General features: G+C 41.6%; 1 protein-coding gene across 1 annotated transcript; it reads right to left on the bottom strand.

Annotated features, from left to right (window-relative positions):
- Positions 1-194: 194 nt before the first annotated feature.
- Positions 195-4,686, bottom strand: mrpl55 (mitochondrial ribosomal protein L55). The gene is made up of 3 exons (XM_033028560.1): positions 4,573-4,686; positions 3,388-3,589; positions 195-596 (listed from the first exon to the last, which is right to left on the bottom strand). The coding sequence occupies exons 1-3, from the start codon at positions 4,611-4,613 to the stop codon at positions 450-452; spliced, it is 390 nt and encodes a 129-aa protein (XP_032884451.1). The 5' UTR covers positions 4,614-4,686; the 3' UTR covers positions 195-449.
- Between the last annotated feature and the right edge of the window lie 15,484 nt (positions 4,687-20,170).

Here is a 20,170-nt window from a genome sequence, read left to right as displayed (position 1 = left end):
TTCCTGGGATAATTAAGTGAAATCACCTGTACTTTTTTAGTTAAATATTCCAACAACATTACAGATTTCTAACTTAATACCCAAGTCAATTTTACATGGTTAAATCTTTGTAAAAGTGAGCAAATGTATAAAAACATATGCACATCAGGTCCTTGAAATGCAAGCAGGAAGAAAAGACATAGAGAGAACAGATAGTTATTGTGAGACAATGGTTTATTGACATTCAAAACATTTTCCATAGCAGGTATCTTTAAATCTTTTAAACAAGGATTTATTCCGTAGGCATTCTTGTAAAACTTCAAACTTCACTAAATGATAAATAAAAACAATTTATTGAGACTTATAAATTATATAATGTGCACTGTCAACCTGCCATGTTCTATTGACATAAACAGCAGGCAAATCATTCACTAATAGTTTTGTCTTTCTCAGATTTTGCCATCTGAAGCTTATTTTTTCTTCCAGAATTTGCTGTAATCTTCAACCTTAAATTCATCTTCAAATCGCTCCTCATTTACTTTGACTTTCTTGGGGTCCCGTTTGCGCATTCTTGCTTTTCGCTCGGCTTCTGGTAGAAGAGAAACATCCACTGGCATCTGCAACAAATCATTTTCTTAGTATTCTAGAAAATGATGGTTAACAACTTGGTATCTTAAGGGACTCTCCCACTTGTGCGATTTTTTTGGCGACTTGCAGCATCCGTCATAGCTGGTTGCCAAAAATTTTCAACATGTTGAAAATCTAACGGCGAGCAAAAAAAGGTATGACTCTTTGGGCAACTACTCACGACCATATAGGCATCACCCAGCGACATGTCGGCAACCTGCTGCAACTATGACGGGTGCCGGCAAGTCGCCGGAAAAAATCGCTTAAGTGGGACGGGCCCTTAAGTGCACAACAATTTTCAGAATATACAAGCATATAATATTTGTTACAAAATAAGTCTACTCCTCATATCAATAGAAGCCATTATCCCTCAGAGAAATCCCATCTTCCATCCTCCTTGCACGACAATCACCCCCACCAAATTATTTCCATATAATTATTCTCTCTCATTGGTCCATCAGCTCCTCCCCACCTCTCCTAATACCCAATCTCTACCAGGGTAATTTGCACCAACAACAAGCTTAATTTTGGAGTGGGAAGTGTGCAGGCACCTGGGAGAACCACCCCACCCCACCCCCCACAAAAAAATGGAAAATGCACAAACTCTACAGGAGCTGCACATGAGGTCAGAATTGATCCAAGGTCACTGGACATGACCCGGGCTCAATTCTAGACAGAGGTTCTATTGTTGTGCCATCATACTGCCTAGTACAACTGAATCTGCCTCCACTGCCAATCCTGGTGATGTATTCTAGACTGTAACCATTTAAGTGTTTAAAAATGATTTTGGGAAGTCTAACTTGGGAAGGACCTACACGGTGAACGGTAGGGGTCTGGGGAGTGTTGTAGAGCAAAGGGATCTAGGAGTGCAGGTGCATGGTTCCTTGAAGGTGGAGTTGCAGGTAGATAGGGTGGTCAAAAAGGCTTTTAGCACAGTGGGCTTCATCAGTCAGAGTATTGAGTATTGAAGCTGGGAGGTAATGTTGCAGTTGTATAAGACATTGGTGAGGCCGCATTTAGAGTATTGCGTTGAGTTCTGGGTGCCATGTTATAGGAAAGATATTGCCAAGCTGGAAAGGGTCCAGAGAAGATTTACGAGGATGTTTCCAGGATTAGAGGGTGTGAGCTATAGGGAGACATTGAGCAGCCTGAGAATCTATTCCTTGGAGCTCAAAAGTATGAAGGGTGATTTATAGACGTGTATAAAATCATGAGAGGAATAGATCGGGTAGATGCAAAGTCTCTTGCCCAGAGGAGATGAATCGAGGACCAGAGGACATAGGTTTAAGGTGAAAGGGAAAATATATAACAGGAATCTGGGGGGTAACTTATTTTTTGTGGTAGAGGCTGCTCGAGGAGGTAGTTGAGGGAGAAACTATCCCAGCGTTTAAGAAAGTTAGACAGGTACATGGATAGGACAGGTTTGGAGGGATATGAACCAAACGCAGGCAGTTGCGACTAGCGTAGCTGGGACATGTTGGCCGGTGTGGGCAAGTTGGGTGGAAGGGTCTGTTTCCATGCTGTATCACTCTAATTGTTTATTTTATCATTAATCTTCACATGTCCCTCAATTCTTGATCTTTGATCAAGCAGTAACAGTTTTTCTCTATCCACCATCTCTATCCCCTTGTAATCTCCTCTGTTGCAGCAAAAACGTAACTGCTTCAGTCCATCTACACATCCCTCATCCTCAGGATCACTTTAGCAAATCTTCTCTGCATCCTCTAAAGATTAACATCTTTCCTAACTTATGGGACCAAGACTTGGACATAATACTCCATATGTGGTCCTGCAGTATGATTTACAAAAAGTTGATCATGACTTACCTGGTCTTGTACTCCTGTGCCTCTTTTATAAAGATGAGAATTCCATATTCTTTCTACCCAACTTCCACGACTACCCTCACATTTTAAATGACAATTACACTTGTAACCCCAGACCCTTTTGTTATTGTACCCCATTTGGAATTGTGTATAATTTATATTTCCTTTTCAGCCTTCCCAGCTACATTCCACAGCGTTTATTTCATCTTTCCATTTCACCAGCCTATTAGTATCTACAAAGCGATTGACTACCTTGCCCCTGGACCAGTCTACTGCTAGATTTTGGGATTAAGGAAGGCTGATAAAAACACAATTATAAAAAGGCAAATCTTTCTTGTACTTTCTAGTCTGCTCTAAGATCTTTGCTTTCTAGTGGCTAGCTTCAGGAACATATTATACTGAGAAAACCGAATAGTTGGTAATTTGTGGAGTGGGAAAACTATAAGATGAAAATAGGGCATTGAACTTAAAAAAAAAAGTGACCATTCAATAACAGAGAAATTATTTAAGTTAAAACCTGACAAAATGCTGTAATTGGCCTGATGAAAGTGGTATGAGCCTGTGGTATCTTATTACACTAGGGGAAACGTTTTGTAAGGGGAACATATGTACAAGTGGCTAGTCATTTAAAACTGAGGCATTTCTTCTTACAGAAAGTGGCAAATTTTGAATTCTCTACCTTGGAGTGTGGGGCAAATTGGATCATTAGAAATATTTTAAAGTGGAGTTGGATGCATTTTTGATAGATCATGGAATAGAGGGATCTTGAGAAATGACACAGAAGAGGAGACGAGGCCAGCATACGGCAGCCACGATCATAATAAAGGATAATGCAGGCTTTAAAGGTTGAAGGCCTAGTCCTGCACCTATTTTCTTGTATATTATGAAACACATCTTAAATTTTGGACTATTTACAACAACATTTCTTCAAGTTAAACATTAATTAGTAATTCCTTACAGTAATCATTTTTTTGGGCTCCTTGTATCGGATATTGATAGTAGATCCATCAGGTCGAACCAGCAGAACAGGATACAGTCTGACGTAGGCCTGCCTTCCAAAACGAACTACCGAAGATCTATTTGAATTGTTTCGTATGTGCAGTTGGTGCCATGGGCTTGTGAAAGGAAGCAATCTTTCAGAAGCATTTTGCTGTAAGGAACTATTAAGTATATAAATATTCATCAGTACATGTAGAACTATTATACACACACTTACAAACGATATTAAACCAAGCTTGTGGGAGAAATTCGTCATGGTGAAAGGTTAGATTTAAATGATCTCTTGACCTCAGTTGTCTTCAGACCAAGTGCTTGCTTAATTATAAAGAATGACTAGCTTACTAAGTAAAACCCACACCTTTCTTCAAATTAACATTCAGAACTGTTATCAACTCAAAACATGATATTGGCTGAATATCTCTTTCAAAGGGCAATACTTCAACTTTGTTATTTTGAGACACAGGGATGGTAACTCAAATGTCACTGCCTTAATTGGTGCATGTGACAATAAACTGACCTTGAACCTTGAGGTTCGCAATCACCTCGTCCAACCTCAACTAATGCATCCAGTGTTCCCGATGTGGCGAGAGCAAACATAGATATGGCGACCATTACTCCAAACATTTGTATGCTGTCTGCCAAGGCCTACTGGATCTCACAGTTGCTAACCATTTTAATTCCTCTTCCCATTCTGACCTTTCTATACTAGACCTCCTTCACTGACAGAGTGAGACCACATGTTAACTGGAGGAACAGCACTTCATAATTTGCTTGTGTACCTTACAAACCAACAGTAAGTGAATATTGAATTCTCCAATTTTAGACAATTATAATTCCCCCTGACAATGGAGGAGGCACAGGGCAGAAAGGTCAGTGTGGGAATGGGAGGGGGAGTTGCCAAAGTGTGATAAAGACGATAAAACATTCTCGACTCGGTGACCGCGATCATCTAGCAGCGGCTGAACGCGACCCGCGCCGCCCGTCACCCAGGCGGGGGCAGCGTGAGCACAGCGCGGGACTGCACGTACACGGCGCCCGTTGCCACCCACGCGGCACAAACCCGGCGCCCGCGCCGCCCGTTGCTACCTGCGCGCTCCGAATATCGTTCCCGCGCCCTCCTGTTCAAACTCGCGCCGATACTTACGTCGCCAACTGCCGCAGCCGCGCGCTCCACGGAGCCGCCATCGGCCGATTGCGGAAATGTTCGGCACAAGAACCCAGTCCCCCGCGCAACAGCGGCTCTCAACTGTGGTTCCCATCTCCACCTCCACCTCCACACTGGTAACCTGATTGATAAATTGGGGAACGCTATTTGCGATATAACTCTATTTCTGTCCGGAACCACAGAGTTTAGTTTAGAGATACAGCGTGGAAACACTGCGGCGCACCGGGTCTGCGCCGACCAGCGATTCCCACTTTCCTACACCCACTAGGGAATTAACCTACGTCTTTGTAGTGTGAAGCAAAGATTATAGAGGATTATAATCTTTGGTGTGAAGATCTCAGAGAAACCCTACGGGGAGAAAGTACAAACTCTACCGACAGCACCTGCAGTCGGGATCGAACCCGGGTCTCCGGCGCTGCATTCGCTGTAAGGCAGCAACTCTACCGTGACCACCGTTACTTTGGAAATTGACCAAACAAAAGCTGTGTCAGAAGAAAAGAGTTTAGGGAATGGAAACTGTTTCCATGTAGCCTCCCAGCAGGTGTCAGACACCTTCATCTCTGAACCAGTCTGTGGGTTTCACTGCAGACAGACAATGAAATTGACAAGTAATTGCTTCTAATTACACAAAATGCTGGAGTAACTCCGCAGGTCAGGCAACATATCTGAGGAAATTCACTAGGTGACGTTTCCGGGTCGAGACACTTCTTCAGACCTGAAACATCACTTATTCCTTTATACTGAGATGCTGCCTGACCCGCTGAATTACTCCAGCATTTTGTGTTTATCTTCATTGTAAACCACCATCTGCAGTTCCTTTCACTTGCACTTTATGTGCAATGTGACGAATAAAACTGATTGTATTGTATTCCTACACTGCTTCTATTGTCACTTGTGCAATTATACCTTATTAAACAATGTAACATGCATGAAACATACATAAACTTGGAGTTATTAAAAATACCTTAATTTTTTATAATCCTGTGGGAGAAATACCTTTGTCACTGCGAGTCTGAAACTCTTTGGCCCCATCCTCCTTTCCCCCGTTGACACAATTGTTTTTAATAACACCATTTTCTATAAAGATAGGTTTGTTAGCAATGCAACTATTAAGTTGTAGCAATAGTATCTATGGCCCATTTTTGATGTTGGTTTGATCTCTGATCTTGTTATTTTTTTTTAGATTAGATTAGATTCCTTTATTGTCATTCAGACCTTTCAGTCTGAACGAAATTATGTTGCCTGCAGTCATACACAGAACCAATAAAACAAAACATACAATAAACACAAATTAAACATCCACCACAGTGAGTTCACCAAGCACATCCTCACTGTGATGGAGGCAAAGTCTTAGTCTCCGTCTCTTCCCTCCTTGTTCTCCCTCTGCGCTGAGCGATCAATCCAGGCCGGAGATGCCGCCCTCCAGTCCAGCGGGCCTCCGTGGTGATGTCGCCGCCGCCGAAAGCCGGAACGCCGTCTCCGCTCCGAGACGGCCCGCCACAGCATCAGCTCCGGGCAGCCGCCCCAGCTCCGGGTCCCGCAGTCTCCGCTCCGGGCCGCCGCCCCAGCTCCGGGTCCCGCAGTCTCCGCTCCAGAATTGCACATTGCACATGTTTACAGCGATGAGATTTTCAAAACATGCATGAATGTAAAACATTTGTTTTGTTTTGTTTGGGAAACTGTTGTCCCCTGTAAATTAATGTAGAATACTAATATTGCTGCCAACTCTGATTTATTGTTGTAATATTTTATCTCATTTTGTTTCCAAGCAACAATTGCCCTGATTGTACTTTGCCTCGCTTCAGTTGTCTTTTCCAATGGTGACATTACTGGAAGTTTGATCACTTAGATGTTATGACATTCACAAATATATCATAATTGAGTTCTGGTAGTTGAGTATTTTTGAATTGCACCAGACAATATTTAATGAGGAGTACAATAATTAGGAGGACACCCATTTTCAATTTGTTGGTCCAACATATGTGCACTGTGTGGGTGCTATTTTGGATAGCTTGGTCTCATCCTATGAATGTTCTTTCATTTATCTTATCTTCATGTACTTGTCTGGGTGAGTACAGTTCTAACACTCAACAAGCTCAGACCATTCAGGAGAAAGCAGCACACTTAACATTTCATGCACCACTTCAAACCTCCACCTCCTCCCCAATTGGTGCATGTACAACATGTATAGCACACACACAGGGCCTCCCAAACATGTGATCTCCAGTGCTATAAAAGAGCAAGGTACCTAGAGCATGGAAATGCTACTACCTGCAGATTCCCCCTTAAAATCACAAACCATTCTGATATGGAAGTACGTTGTTGTTCTTTAATTGTCATTGGGTTAAATATTCAGTCAACAATAGTTTGGGTTTATTTTCACCAGAAAGACTGAAGCAGTTAAATAATTCAGCACATCACTAACTTCTTGTGAACAGTAAAATATCCAGTAAATATTGGTCCACTAACAATACGTAGATTTCATGGGGGAATAAAAGGAAACTTATCCAACTTTTATTTAATGTATCTAAACTAATTAATTCAACCAATTCAGTTGGAAGTGAGTGGGATTCACTTTCTCACCAATCTCTAAAGTTTTTTTTCTTGACATATTTATTAGGTTTATTATTCTTTATTATTTTATTGTTTTTTTAGTTTATAAGCTCAAGATTTCGTCTTCCCCAGGTGTAACTAGCTGCCCAGAAATTATCCTCATAAGGAACACAAAAATGCTGGAGAAACTCAGCGGGTGCAGCAGCATCTATGGAGCGAAGGAAATAGGCAACGTTTCAGGCCGAACCCCTTCTTCAGACTCATAATTATCGTCATAAAACTGTTTTTCTTTCAATGTTCGGTGATTGAAAATTGTTTTTTGTTTTGAATAAAAAATGGGAAAATGGCAATTTCTTGGCCTTTTTGTGTCACTCCACTTAATATGAGGAAATTTGGACTAATTTGCGCCAGGAGTGAATATAACTGGGAACCATGATAATTAGTTCTTCACAGTACAGCACTGCACCAGTGGCCCTATCAAGTAGGTCCCTTACCTACCTCTCATTCATTAGGCCCACTGGACTGATCCCCATCTTCCTACAATGTCTTGACCCTGTGATTCTTCCTGGAGCCATCCTTTAGTCTCCTGACACCATGATCAGTTGAGATCTTTAGTGTAAGTCTAGTGCTCTTGTTAAGATCATTAATCTGATTCATTTCTCTCCATTTCCCGACTCAAAGCCTAACCCCCCCACCCCCCCCCCCATCAGCTCAAGGAAGAAATCTACAGTCCTCATTCCATCAGATGAAAAACACATCTCCACAACTTCCGGACCTGTGGAACAAGATTCTGATCCATCTTCACCCTATCATCACAATGGAGAAGGGCTACAATGCCTCTCTGGCTCCAAACCCAGACCCTGCCTCCACCTGCTCAGCACAGGGCTCCCATTCCTCTTTCCCAAACCCGGCCACAGTCTAGGCACTATCAGTTCCATAGCCACCAATTGTGTCACCAAACATCGCCCCAAACCTCTCGCTCGTGCTTTCTCTCTCTCACTCTTCATTTTGCTCTTGCACTCTCACACTCTCTCTCTCTCTCACACTTTCCCACACTCTCTCTCTTACTGTCTCATGCTCTCTCTCACATGCTCTCTCTCCCTCATGCTCTCTTGATCGTACTCTCTTGCTCTCACTTGCGCTCTCATTCACTCACTCTCTCACTCTCCTACTCCTTCGCTCTCCATATCTCTCACTCTCTCTCGAAGAGTCTCGCTCTCTCTTGACTGCTCACTCTGTCACTCTCACCCTCTCTCACTCTCACTCTCTTTCACTCTCACTCTCTCACATGAGCTCTCTTACTCTCACTCTTACCATCACTCTCCCTTCGCTCGCTCCCTCTCGCTGTCTCTCTCACCCTCTCTCTTGTTCTCATTTGCTCACTCGCTCTCTCTATCTCTTTCTTACATACTCTCTATTGCTTGCTCTCCCTCTTGCTTCCTCTCTCTTGTTTCCTCTCTCTCTCTCTCTCTCTCTCTCTCTCTCTCTCTCCTTCTCTCTCTCAAAGGAGCAAAGAGGTCCTTCTGCAGTTGTACAGAGCCCTAATGAGACCACACCTGGAGTATTGTGTGCAGTTTTGGTCCCCTAATTTGAGGAAGGACATTTTTGCTATTGAGGGAGTGCAGCGTAGGTTTACAAGGTTAATTCCCGGGATGATGGGACTGTCATATGCTGATAGAATGGAGCAGCTGGGCTTGTACACTCTGGAGTTTAGAAGGATGAGAGGGTATCTCATTGAAACATATAAGATTGTTAAGGGTTTGGAAATGCTAGAGGCAGGAAACATGTTCCCGATGTTGGGGGTCCAAAACTAGGGGCCACAGTTTAAGAATAAGGAGTAAGCCATTTAGAACGGAGACGAGGAAACACTTTTTCTCACAGAGAGTGGTGAGTCTGTGGAATTCTCTGCCTCAGAGGGCGGTGGAGGCGGGTTCTCTGGATGCTTTCAAGAGAGAGCTAGATAGGGCTCTTAAAAATAGCAGAGTCAGGGGATATGAGGAGAAGGCAGGAACGGGGTACTGATGGGGGATGATCAGCCATGATCACATTGAATGGCGGTGCTGGCTCGAAGGGCCAAATGGCCTACTCCTGCACCTATTGTCTATTGTCTATTTCAAAACAAAATATTTAAGTTCAACACACTAACTCTTTAGGTGTTTCATTTTCTCATGAAATGTTTAATTATTGCAGGGAATAGAGGGATATGGATCATGTGTAGGCAGATGAGATCAGTTTAACTAGGCATCATATTTGGCACAAGCATTGTGGGCCAAAGGTCCCGTGCCTGTGCTGTACTGTTCTATGTTCTATAAATCTTAGTTTCATCATTTTCAAGACCTTGTTCTCAGTCATCGCGAGCACGTATTCTCATACTTGGCCTTTGTTCAATATTTTTAAGCTGTTGCCTTTCACTGTCTTAATTGTTTTCATCATCTATGAGAACAGGCATTTAATTCTCCTTTTGAACCTAATTTGGTTAACCCTGGTGGTCCAGGTGCCTTATATTTAACCTACTGCCCCATTAAAGGTAAAGGAGAATAAAATTGGTGAGGATGTAAAATGAGGAATTTTACTCATTCTTTGCATGCATGCTGGAGGAACATTGGGACTGCTTTTATTGGGGTGAGAAATCCATGAAGCTTGTGGTCTAGCTTTGTATATCTAAGTTATTTATCAGCATTAACATATAATGCGGTAGATTTTACAAAATACTATCTTTCTGTGAGACTGATCAACAATTTTGCCACACATGGTTAGAACCCAAACAATATGATCTTGAATCTTCACACATAGTCCAAAGGTACTTCCTGACATACCAATGCATCAATTTGGAATCATACCTCATATCAAAATATTGTCTGCTTTGCGGTAACTGTAGAAATGTCAAATGCCTCTATTCTGAGCATGGTTGCCTCACTCCTATTTGATTGCAGTTCGTGGCAACTGAATTTAATTTGCCACTGTGTATCATCTGTGAAAAGGACTCTCCCTGACTTTTATCTCCAGCATCTCCCAAACCAGTGACTTCCACATCAAGAAGGACAAACGTTTCAGGTGTGTGAGATCACTACCACCTGAAGGTTTCCCTCAAAGGAGCTCACTATCCTGGCTTAACAATATATCATAGTCCTTTGCATTGCTGGCTCTGTAGCCTGCAACTCTCTACCAAACATCCCCGTGGAAGTACCTGCAATGGAAAAAAACTGCAGCCCTGAAAGAAGGCAGTTCACGTAATTCCAGCTATTGGAAGAGCAGTTCGGAACGGAATAAAGAAGAAGGGTCTGAAGAAGGGTTTCGGCCCGAAACGTCGCCTATTTCCTTCGCTCCATAGATGCTGCTGCACCCGCTGAGTTTCCCCAGCAATTTTGTGTACCTTCGGAATGGAATAAATCCTGGCCTTGAAGGTGATGCCAAGTCCCTGAAAAATTAATAATTAAAAATTCATGTGAGTAGGTAGACCAGAGGTAGATCATCATACTGTTGAGTCATTTTAGCCTTCACAAATAATACCATTCACAGCATTGGTTGTGCAAACTTTGACAATGCAGGAAATAATGTAAAATGCTCTGTCCTTTAATTATTAAATATTCCTTTTAAAACATTTCTTTACGACACTGGTTGAACAAAATGTTCTACATCATAAAAAAACCCTTCTAAAAGCTAATTAATTTATTTTTGACCAAATATATTATTTTGGAAACACAGTTCCAGGTACGTAGTAAAATAAATTAAATTTTCACAGCTACCCAAAACCTCCCTGCTTTATAACAATTTTGCTCAACATGTCAACATGATTCCAGCATGGCAGAACAGATGGTGGAGGCCATTATCAATTATCAGGTACTTTCATTAATCACTGTATTAATCATTACAGTGCAGATGTGATCAAGATACAAAGATCCTTTGCAATAAGTCAACATCTGGAATCGTGCACTAATGAGTTTTGTTCCATAGATTCATTGATTCAGTTATTATCTGATGACCATTATATTTTCAGAAGGAATGCTAGGATTGCTAATAGTCAAGCAATTGGAGAAATAGATTTGCTGACATATGTCTTTCTTTTTATCTATTTGACATAGATGTTGGTAGGCTTAGGTGATTTGATATGACTACGACAGATGGCACAATGGGCTAAGTGTTCGGCTGGCGACCGGAAGGTAGCCGGTTCGAATCCCGCTTGGAGTGCATACTGTCATTGTGTCCTTGGGCAAGATACTTCACCCACCTTTGCCTGCGTGTGAATGTGTGTGAGTAATTGATGGTGGTCGGAGGGGCCGTAGGCGCAGATTAGCAGCCACGCTTCCGTCAGTCTGCCCCAGGGCAGCTGTGGCTACAGAAGTAGCTCACCACCACCGAGTGTGACTGAGGAGTGAATGAATAATGCGATGTAAAGCGCCTTGAGTATTCTAGAAAGGCGCTATATAAATCCCATCCATTATTATTATTATTACGATAAAATAATTACACTTGCGAAAAGCATTTTATTTTGCAAACAATATGTTTACTTACTAGTAACATCCTTGGCCCACCAATCCATAATTGATATTATGTACATATTATCAATCAAGATCCAAGACCAAGGTCTAAGGTCACATGAAACAAAAGAGGTGAAAGAAATTTTATTAAAGCTATAGGCAGGAGATCAAGAGAGTCAAGAGTTTTTTGTAATATGGCCAGAAATAGAACAATACAATTCTTACTTGCAGCAGCACAACAGGTATTTAAAAAAAAGTACTTAGTAGATACCATTATAAACAACAAAAAGGTTAATAAAATTAAAAAAAACAATATAGTGCAAAAGCCTAAAGTCTCTAGTGCAATTAAGACAGTTTGCAGTTCAGAGTGTAGTTGGCTCATTGTGTTCTATAAACATATGGGTTGTTTGGATGAAGGCGTTCCTGATCCTGGATGTTACAGTTTTACAATACAGTAAAAATGATCTGTGACATTTAATCTTGTGTTCACGCCACACACACTTTGGTTAAAATGCTTTTTTGTGAAACTAAATATATGTTGATAATTTAGCAATTAATTTATTGCTATTATTAGCAATTTATTGTTAATTTATGGTGTAAAGGCCACAGCACCATAATAATTGCGTCAAAATGTCCTTGATCATAAAAAAAATAAAATAAAATAAATTAGTAAGTAGTACAGCTGATGGAAAGAACATCTTGCCTGGCTTCTGAGGCCGGAGTCATAGACTGTGTCAACCTGGAAACTACTGAGAGTGTGCTGACCATCAAGCACTTATTTACCTTAATCCCATTCTATTCTATCCATATTGCCGTCAACTCTTCTCTTCCATTCCAGATACATAATAGTGGCACTTTACAGTAGCCAATTAACCTTCCAATCTCCACATTTTTGGGACGTGGGAAGACACCAAAGCACCCAGATGAAATTTACATAGTTAAAGGAGGATATGCAAGCTCCATGCAGACAGCATCAAGTCAAGATCAAACGCAGATGATGTAGCTGTAGGCAGCAAGTCCACTAGCTGAGCCGCTATGCCACCTTATTCCCATTGCAAATAAGCCCTTTGTTTGTATGGGGGGAAATTAAAAAAACCTGCTAATGCTAGACATTTTAAATAAAAACCAAACATGCTGGAAACACTCAACAGGTTAGGCAACATCTGTGGAAAAAATAATTAACGTTTTCAGGTTTGGGACCTTTGGTCGGAACAGTTTTTATGTCTCTTTGTTCAGTTTAGATATACAACATGGAAACAGGTCCTTCGGCCTACCGAGTCTGTGCTGACCAGTGATCCCCATACATTAGCATTATCCTACACACTATGGACAATTTACAATTTACAAACGTGTAGGAAACCAGAGCACCCAGAGAAAACCCATGCGGTCAAGGGGAGAACATACAAACTCCGTACAGACAACACCCGTGGTCAGGATCAAACCCAGGTCTCTGGCGCTATAAGGCAGCAACTCTACTGCTGCGTCACCGTGCCACCCTTGTGTAGATGTCTGGCTAAACTAGAATAGTAATTGACCGCTAATGGTCCACTAATGGAATATGATGTTTTTCCTTAATAATTTATGTTTGCACTGATATAATGTGTCTAGATGACGGGAGGTTCTATGCCAGTCTGGAGAAATCTTTGACCAGAAGCAAAATTATCGCATTATAAATGCCTGATTGTTATGAGGCACAGTCCCAATTCCAAAAAGAAACGCAATAAAAAACAAACTCAATGCACTAATAAAAGTTTGCAATTACCTCTAATGACACTTGAAACAATCAGATTGATTATTTTGAGCATCAAAATTTCTCCATGAAATCTAGTGTTTATTTAGTTCCTACAAGCTTGCATATTCTAAATCAGAATGTTTATAATAATACCTTTGGGGCAAAAAAAAACTTTCAGTAAAAACAAATTACAATCCCACTCAGCAACAGAGATTTAATGAAGCATTCTAATATTTGATACATTCATTTTTTAGTTAATAGCTTCCACTTGAATCCAAATTATACAGTTTAAAATGATGTTTTATGCTTAAGTAGTTTATTTCACCCATTTAGCTCTTTATTATGTCGATAAAAATTTAAAAATGCGTATCTAAAATGGCATGAACCTACTTTAATATGATACTGTTTACAGTGATGTAAAATTATGAATTTGCCCACAATGCGCAAAATCACAGCATTTAGCGTCAACAACAACTGGGCCTTCGGCATTGATTTAAAACAAAGGAAAATTTTGATGGAGAAGGTAAATGGTTGAATTGTTAACACATTCGAATTTATGGGGCCTTGGTTGCCCTTTACTTTATTACAAAATGGATGTTGGAGCAGTGGTTGGAATAGGTGAAGTATGGAGAATCTGATCGGTATCTGTAGCTTAATCCTACCTTTCCGAATGTGTATTTGAATATAGCAGGAGGGGGTGGGGGGGATGTAGTAACCACTTGAGGTGGAACATTCAGGTCTGAGTTGTGGAAGTCCAGTTTCAGTCCAGTTTTATCACTTTTTTTAACTGTCAAATCAGCAAATCTTGGGAAGGATAAGCGATGAAAGTCTTTTCCCACTGTTCATCAGGAAATCTTTGCCTATCTGTTAGATGGAAGTGATTTGCATGCCCATGCCTTGTATGTTATCGGATTGCACACTAGCACGGTGACTGGTAAAACATTGGAAAATACTGAACACTCATCATGTCGGGCAGCATCCGTGAGGTTCACAAGATTGATCCCTGGGATGGCGGGGCTGTCATATGAGGAAAGATTGAAAAGATTAGGCTTGCATTCACTGGAGTTTAGAAGGATGAGGGGCGATCTTGTAGAAACAAGTAAATTTATAAAAGGACTGGATAAGCTAGATGCAGGAAAAATGTTCCCAATGTTGGGCGAGTCCAGAACCAGGGGCCACAGTCTTAGAATAAAGGGGAGACCATTTAAGACTGAGGTGAGAAAATACTTTTTCACCCCCAGAGAGTTGTGAATTTGTGGAATTCCCTGCCCCAGAGGGCCAAATCACTGGATGGATTTAAGAGAGAGTTAGATAGAGCTCTAGGGGCTATTGGAATCAAGGGATATAGGGAGAAGGCAGGCACGGGTTATTGAATGGGAAGAATCAGCCATGGTCACAATGAATGGCGGTGCTGGCTTGAAGGGCCGAATGGCCGCCTCCTGCACCTATTTTCTATGTTTCTATATGTCATAGTTATACAGTAGGGAAACAGGCCGTTTTAGTGCAATTTGTCCATACTAACAAGTATTCAACTTGTCCATGAAACCTGAGTTTGTCTACATTTGACCCTAAACCTTTCCTATCTATGAACCTGTCCAAAAGTGTAATTGTACGCGCGTTCCCACATACTCTTGCAGCTCATTCCATACTTCAAGTACACACTTATTGTCACATGCACCAATTTGTACAATTATATTTGAGTTACCATACAGCCATACGAATAAAAAGAACACAATACACAATAGAATTTAGCATAAACATCTACCACAGTGGAATCAACATTTCTCACTGTGATGGAAAGCAATAAAGTTCAGTCAATATTCCTCCTTTTGTTCACCCGTGGTCGGGGCCTAGAATCCTCTACAGTCGCCGCTACGGGCGGCCCGATGTACAGGTCCTCTCGCCGGGATGATCGAAACCCCGACGTCGGGATGGATCGGAAAACACACTCTGCCGCTTGAAGTTTCCGAATCGGCCGCTTCTTACGGGAGAACGCGGCTTCTGAAGTCCACAGGCCCCACTGGATGGAGCACTAACACTGGTGTTCCTCGGCAAAAGATCCAAGGCTCCGCGATGTTACAGTCAGCGCCGCGCCCGCAGCTAGAAGCTCCGCAGACCACAGCTTCACGATGTTAAAGTCAGCAGGCCCCGTGATCGGAGCTACAATACTGACGATCCTCGACAAGGATCCCAGGCTCTGCGATGGTAATTCCGTGCTGTGCCTGCTTCTGAAGCACTGGACCCGTCTCCGGTCGAAAAGGCTGCGCCAATACAGTTGGTAGGCCGCGAGGGGGGCGGAGATGCGACTTGGAGAAAAGACGCATCTCCATCCAGGTAAGTGACTGAAAAACGGTTTCCCCCTATTGCCCCTCACCACTCCCAAACAAGACATACTGAGAAACATTAAAACATACATTAAGACGCACTAAAAATAACAAAAAAGGCGAAAGGACTGATGAGCTGCTGGCGAGGCAGCCATTCTGTGTGAAAAAATGATCCCTCTGAACCCCTTTAAATATTTTCCCTTTTACTCTAAACCTATGTTCTCTAGTTTTAGATTCACCTAACCTGGGAAAAATAATATGAGCATTCACCTTATCTCTGCCCGTTGTAATTTTATAACTTCTATAAGATCACTCCATCAGTCTTCATTCCAGTGTAATAGTCCTAGTCTCTCCTGCTTCCTACACCTCAAGCCCTCCAGCCCCTTCAACAGCCTTGTCAATCATTTCTGCACCCTCTAGATTTATAATGGCCTTCCTATGTATTCCACTCACTTACAGATATCGGGATCAGTTTACAAGGCATGGCAATTAATGAATGTGAAGCAAGAAGAATGGATATGATTGAAGAATGCAAAAGCACAAAGTCTTTTTTGCAACCTAGAGAATTATTACGATAATTTTGGATTGGAATTTTGTGTTTATTCAGTCAAAAATATTGAACAGAAAAATAAAATTGTCTAATAATGTGATCCGAACACATAACTATATTTGCAGCACCACCTTGTGGATATATTTGCATGTGGCATTGTTTCAACTGCTGTTCAACTCTCTTTTTTAATGAATAAAAACATTAGCACATTGGCCTGCAATTCAACAGAGGTTCTGCCAGCATCCCATGGTGAAGCAGCATGAGCATCATAAACTTGGAGAACCCTGCAGAAGTTCAAGGTTAGTGTTACAATGATTTATAAGCTGAATACATAAGTTACAATGAGACAAGCAAGTTCAAAGACAGAAATGATGTATCCTTCAAGTAACCACGATAGTTAATTAAACCAATGTGTACACACTGGTGGGGCAGTGGGAGATGAGTCCCAACCCACATCATTGCCAGGAAGCAAATTAAAATCATATGAAAATGCCTGAACGTATATTTTATGTTTTGGAAAAAAAAGGGAAATTGTAATTCCTTCTCTTACTCAAAGGTCAAGAACATATATAATACTGATATGAGCCATAGTATTACTGTCCTCAAATGAATGCATTTTTCCTTGGATTTCAACTCCGGTCAGTAAATGGAAAATGTTCTTTGATTTAGACATTAATGGTTTTCTGACAACTTGGCACATTTGGTAGCATCCAAGAGGAGGGAAACAGTTACATTTCAATGAGATGGAAAGGATAAAGAGAACAGTTACTTTAAAAGAACAGGTAGAGAAAGAAAGACAGAGACACATCTGTGAAGAGAGAAACAGAGTCTGGATTATCTATCTCTTTAAAGCCACAATAATGTACTATACCTAAATACCTAAAGTCTGCTTTATCTAAAGTTTTGTGCTTAATTAGTTATATTTGAAGGACGAAGATTAATAGTTCACTGAACAATATTTTTTCACATAAAGTCAAGGGATATTGTAGATTTGTTCAAGAATGAGACTTTGTGTTAAGACGTCAACTGAAGAGCTTGTCTGTTGGTGCACACATCCATTGTACTCGCGGATCAGCTTGAGACTCTGAAATCAGATTTGACCATGGTGTTTACCTACTCAGAGGTGATGGCTCTTGTTCAGAACCAACGCTCACTCATACTTAGACAAAATACTCAGAAAATGCATAGACAATACATAGAAACATAGAAAATAGGCGCAGGAGTAGGCCATTCGGCCCTTCGAGCCAGCACATTCAATGTGATTATGGCTGATCATCCACAATAAGTACCTCATTCCTGCCTTCTCCCCATATCCTTTGATTCCTCGAGCCCTAAGAGCTCTATCTAACTCTCTTTTGAATGCATCCAATGAATCGGCCTCCACTGTCTTCTGAGGCAGAAAATTCCACAAACTCACATCTCTGGGTGAAAAAGTTTTTCCTCATCTCAGTTCTAAATGGCCTAACCCTTATTCCTAAACTGTGGCCCCTGGTTTTGGACTCCCCCAACATCGGGAACATGTTTCCTGCACCTAGCTTGTCCAATCCCTTAATAATTTTATATGTTTCTATAAGATACCCTCTCATCCTTCTAAATTCTAGTGAATACAAGCCCAGTCGTTCCATTCTTTCATCGTATGACAGTCCCGCCTTGTGAACCTACGCTGCACTCCCTCAATAGCAAGAATGTCCTTCCTCAAATTAGGAGTCCAAAATTGCACACAATACTCCAGGTTTAGTCTCACCAGGGCCCTGTACAACTGCAGAAGGACCTCTTTGCTCCTATAATCAAATCCTCTCATTATGAAGGCCAACATGCCATTCGCTTTCTTCACTGCCTGCTGTACCTGCATGCTTACTTTCAGTGACTGATGTACAAGGACACCCAGGTCTCAAGGCACTCCCCCTTTTCATAATCTGGCACCATTCAGATAATAATCTGCCTTCTTGTTCTTGCCACCAAACTGGATAACCTCATATTTATCCACATTATACTGCATCTGCCATGCATCTTCCCACTTACCCAACCAGTCCAAGTCACCCTGCATCCTCATAGTATCCTCTTCACAGTTCACACTGCCACCCAGCTTTGTGTCATCTACAAATTTGCTAATGTTACTTTTAATTCCTTCATCTAAATCATTAATATTTATTGTAAGTAGCTGCGGTCCCAGTACCGAGCCTTGCGGCACCCCACTAGTTGCTGCCTGCGATTCTGAAAGGGACCCATTAATTCCTGCTCTTTGTTTCCTGTCTGCCAACCAATTTTCTATCCATGTCAATACCCTACCCCCAATACCATGTGCTCTAATTTTGCCCACTAATCTCCTGTGTGGGACCTTATCAAAGGCTTTCTGAAAGTCGAGATACACTACATCCACTGGCTCTCCCTTGTCCATTTTACTTGTTACATCCTCAAAAAATTCCAGAAGATGAGTCAAACACGATTTCCCCTTCATAAATCCATGCTGACATGGACCGATCCTGTTACTGCTATCCAAATGCGCCGCTATTACATCTTTAATAATCTACTCCAGCAACTTCCCCACCACCGATGTCACGCCAACTGGTCTATAATTCCCTGTTTTCTCTCTCCCTCCCTTGTTAAAAAGTGGGATAACATTAGCTATCCTCCAATCCACAGGAACTGATCCAGAACATATAGACCATTGGAAAATGTTTACCAATGCATCCATGATTTCTGGAGCCACCTCCTTGAGTACCGTGGGATGCAGACCATCAGGCCCTGGGGATTTATCATCCTTCAGTCCCATTAGCCTACCCAATACTATTTCTCGCCAAATGAAAATTTCTTTCAGTTCCACTACCCCCTTAGATCCTCTGTCCTCCAGTACTGGGAGATTGTCTGTGTCTTCCTTAGTGAAGACAGAACCAAAGTACCTGTTCAACTCATCTGCCATTTCCTTGTTCCCCACAATAAATTCACCTGTTTCTGTCTTCAAGGTACCCACATTTGTCTTAACTAATCTTTTCCTCTTCACAAAAGCTAAGAAGCTTTTACTATCATTCTTTATATTCTTCGGCTAGCTAACCTTCGTACTTCATCTTTTCTCCCCGTATTGCCTTTTTGGTTACCTTCTGTTGCTCTTTAAAAGGTTCCCAATCGTCTGGCTTCCCGCTCATCTTTGCTATGTTATACGTCTTCTCTTTTAGCTTTATACTGTCCTTGACTTCCCTTATCAGCCATGGTCGCCTCTTACTCCTCTTTGAATCTTTGTTTCTCTTTGGAATGAAATGATCCTGCATCTTCTGTATTATTCCCAGAAATTCAGGCCATTGCTGTTCCACCGTCATCCCTGCTAGGATCCCTTTCCAGTCAATTTAGGCCAGCTCCTCCCTCATGCCTCAATAGTCCCCTTTGTTCAAATGCAATACTGACACTTCTGGTTTTACCTTCTCCCTCTCAAATTGGGATTAAACCTTATCATATTATGGTCACTACCTCCAAGCGGTTTCTTTACCTTGAGTTCCCTTGCCAAATCCGGTTCATTACACAACACTAAATCTAGAATTGCCTTCTCCCTGGTAGGCTCCAGTACAAGCAGCTCTAAGAATCCATCTCGGAGGCACTCCACAAACTCCCTTTCTTGGTGTCCAGTACCAACCTGATTTTCCCAATCTACTTGCACATTGAAATCTCCCATAATCACCATAGCATTACCTTTGTTACATGCCAATTTTAACTCCTGATGCAACCTGCACCGTATATCCAGGCTACTGTTTGGGGGCCTGTAGATAACTCCTATTAGGTTTTTTTTTCCCTTACAAATTCTCAGTTCTATCCACAATAACTCTACATATTCTGATTCTATGTCACGCCTCGCAAAGGACTGAATTTAATTCCTGACCAACAGAGCTACCCCACTCCCTCTGCCCACCTGTCTGGCTTTTCGATAAGACATATAACCCTGAATATTCAG

This window comes from Amblyraja radiata, chromosome 10 (assembly GCF_010909765.2).
Source record: "Amblyraja radiata isolate CabotCenter1 chromosome 10, sAmbRad1.1.pri, whole genome shotgun sequence".
Classification (NCBI taxonomy): domain Eukaryota; kingdom Metazoa; phylum Chordata; class Chondrichthyes; order Rajiformes; family Rajidae; genus Amblyraja; species Amblyraja radiata.
The sequence above is the reverse complement of the archived record's forward strand: the minus strand, read 5'-3'. Positions and strand labels throughout refer to the sequence as shown.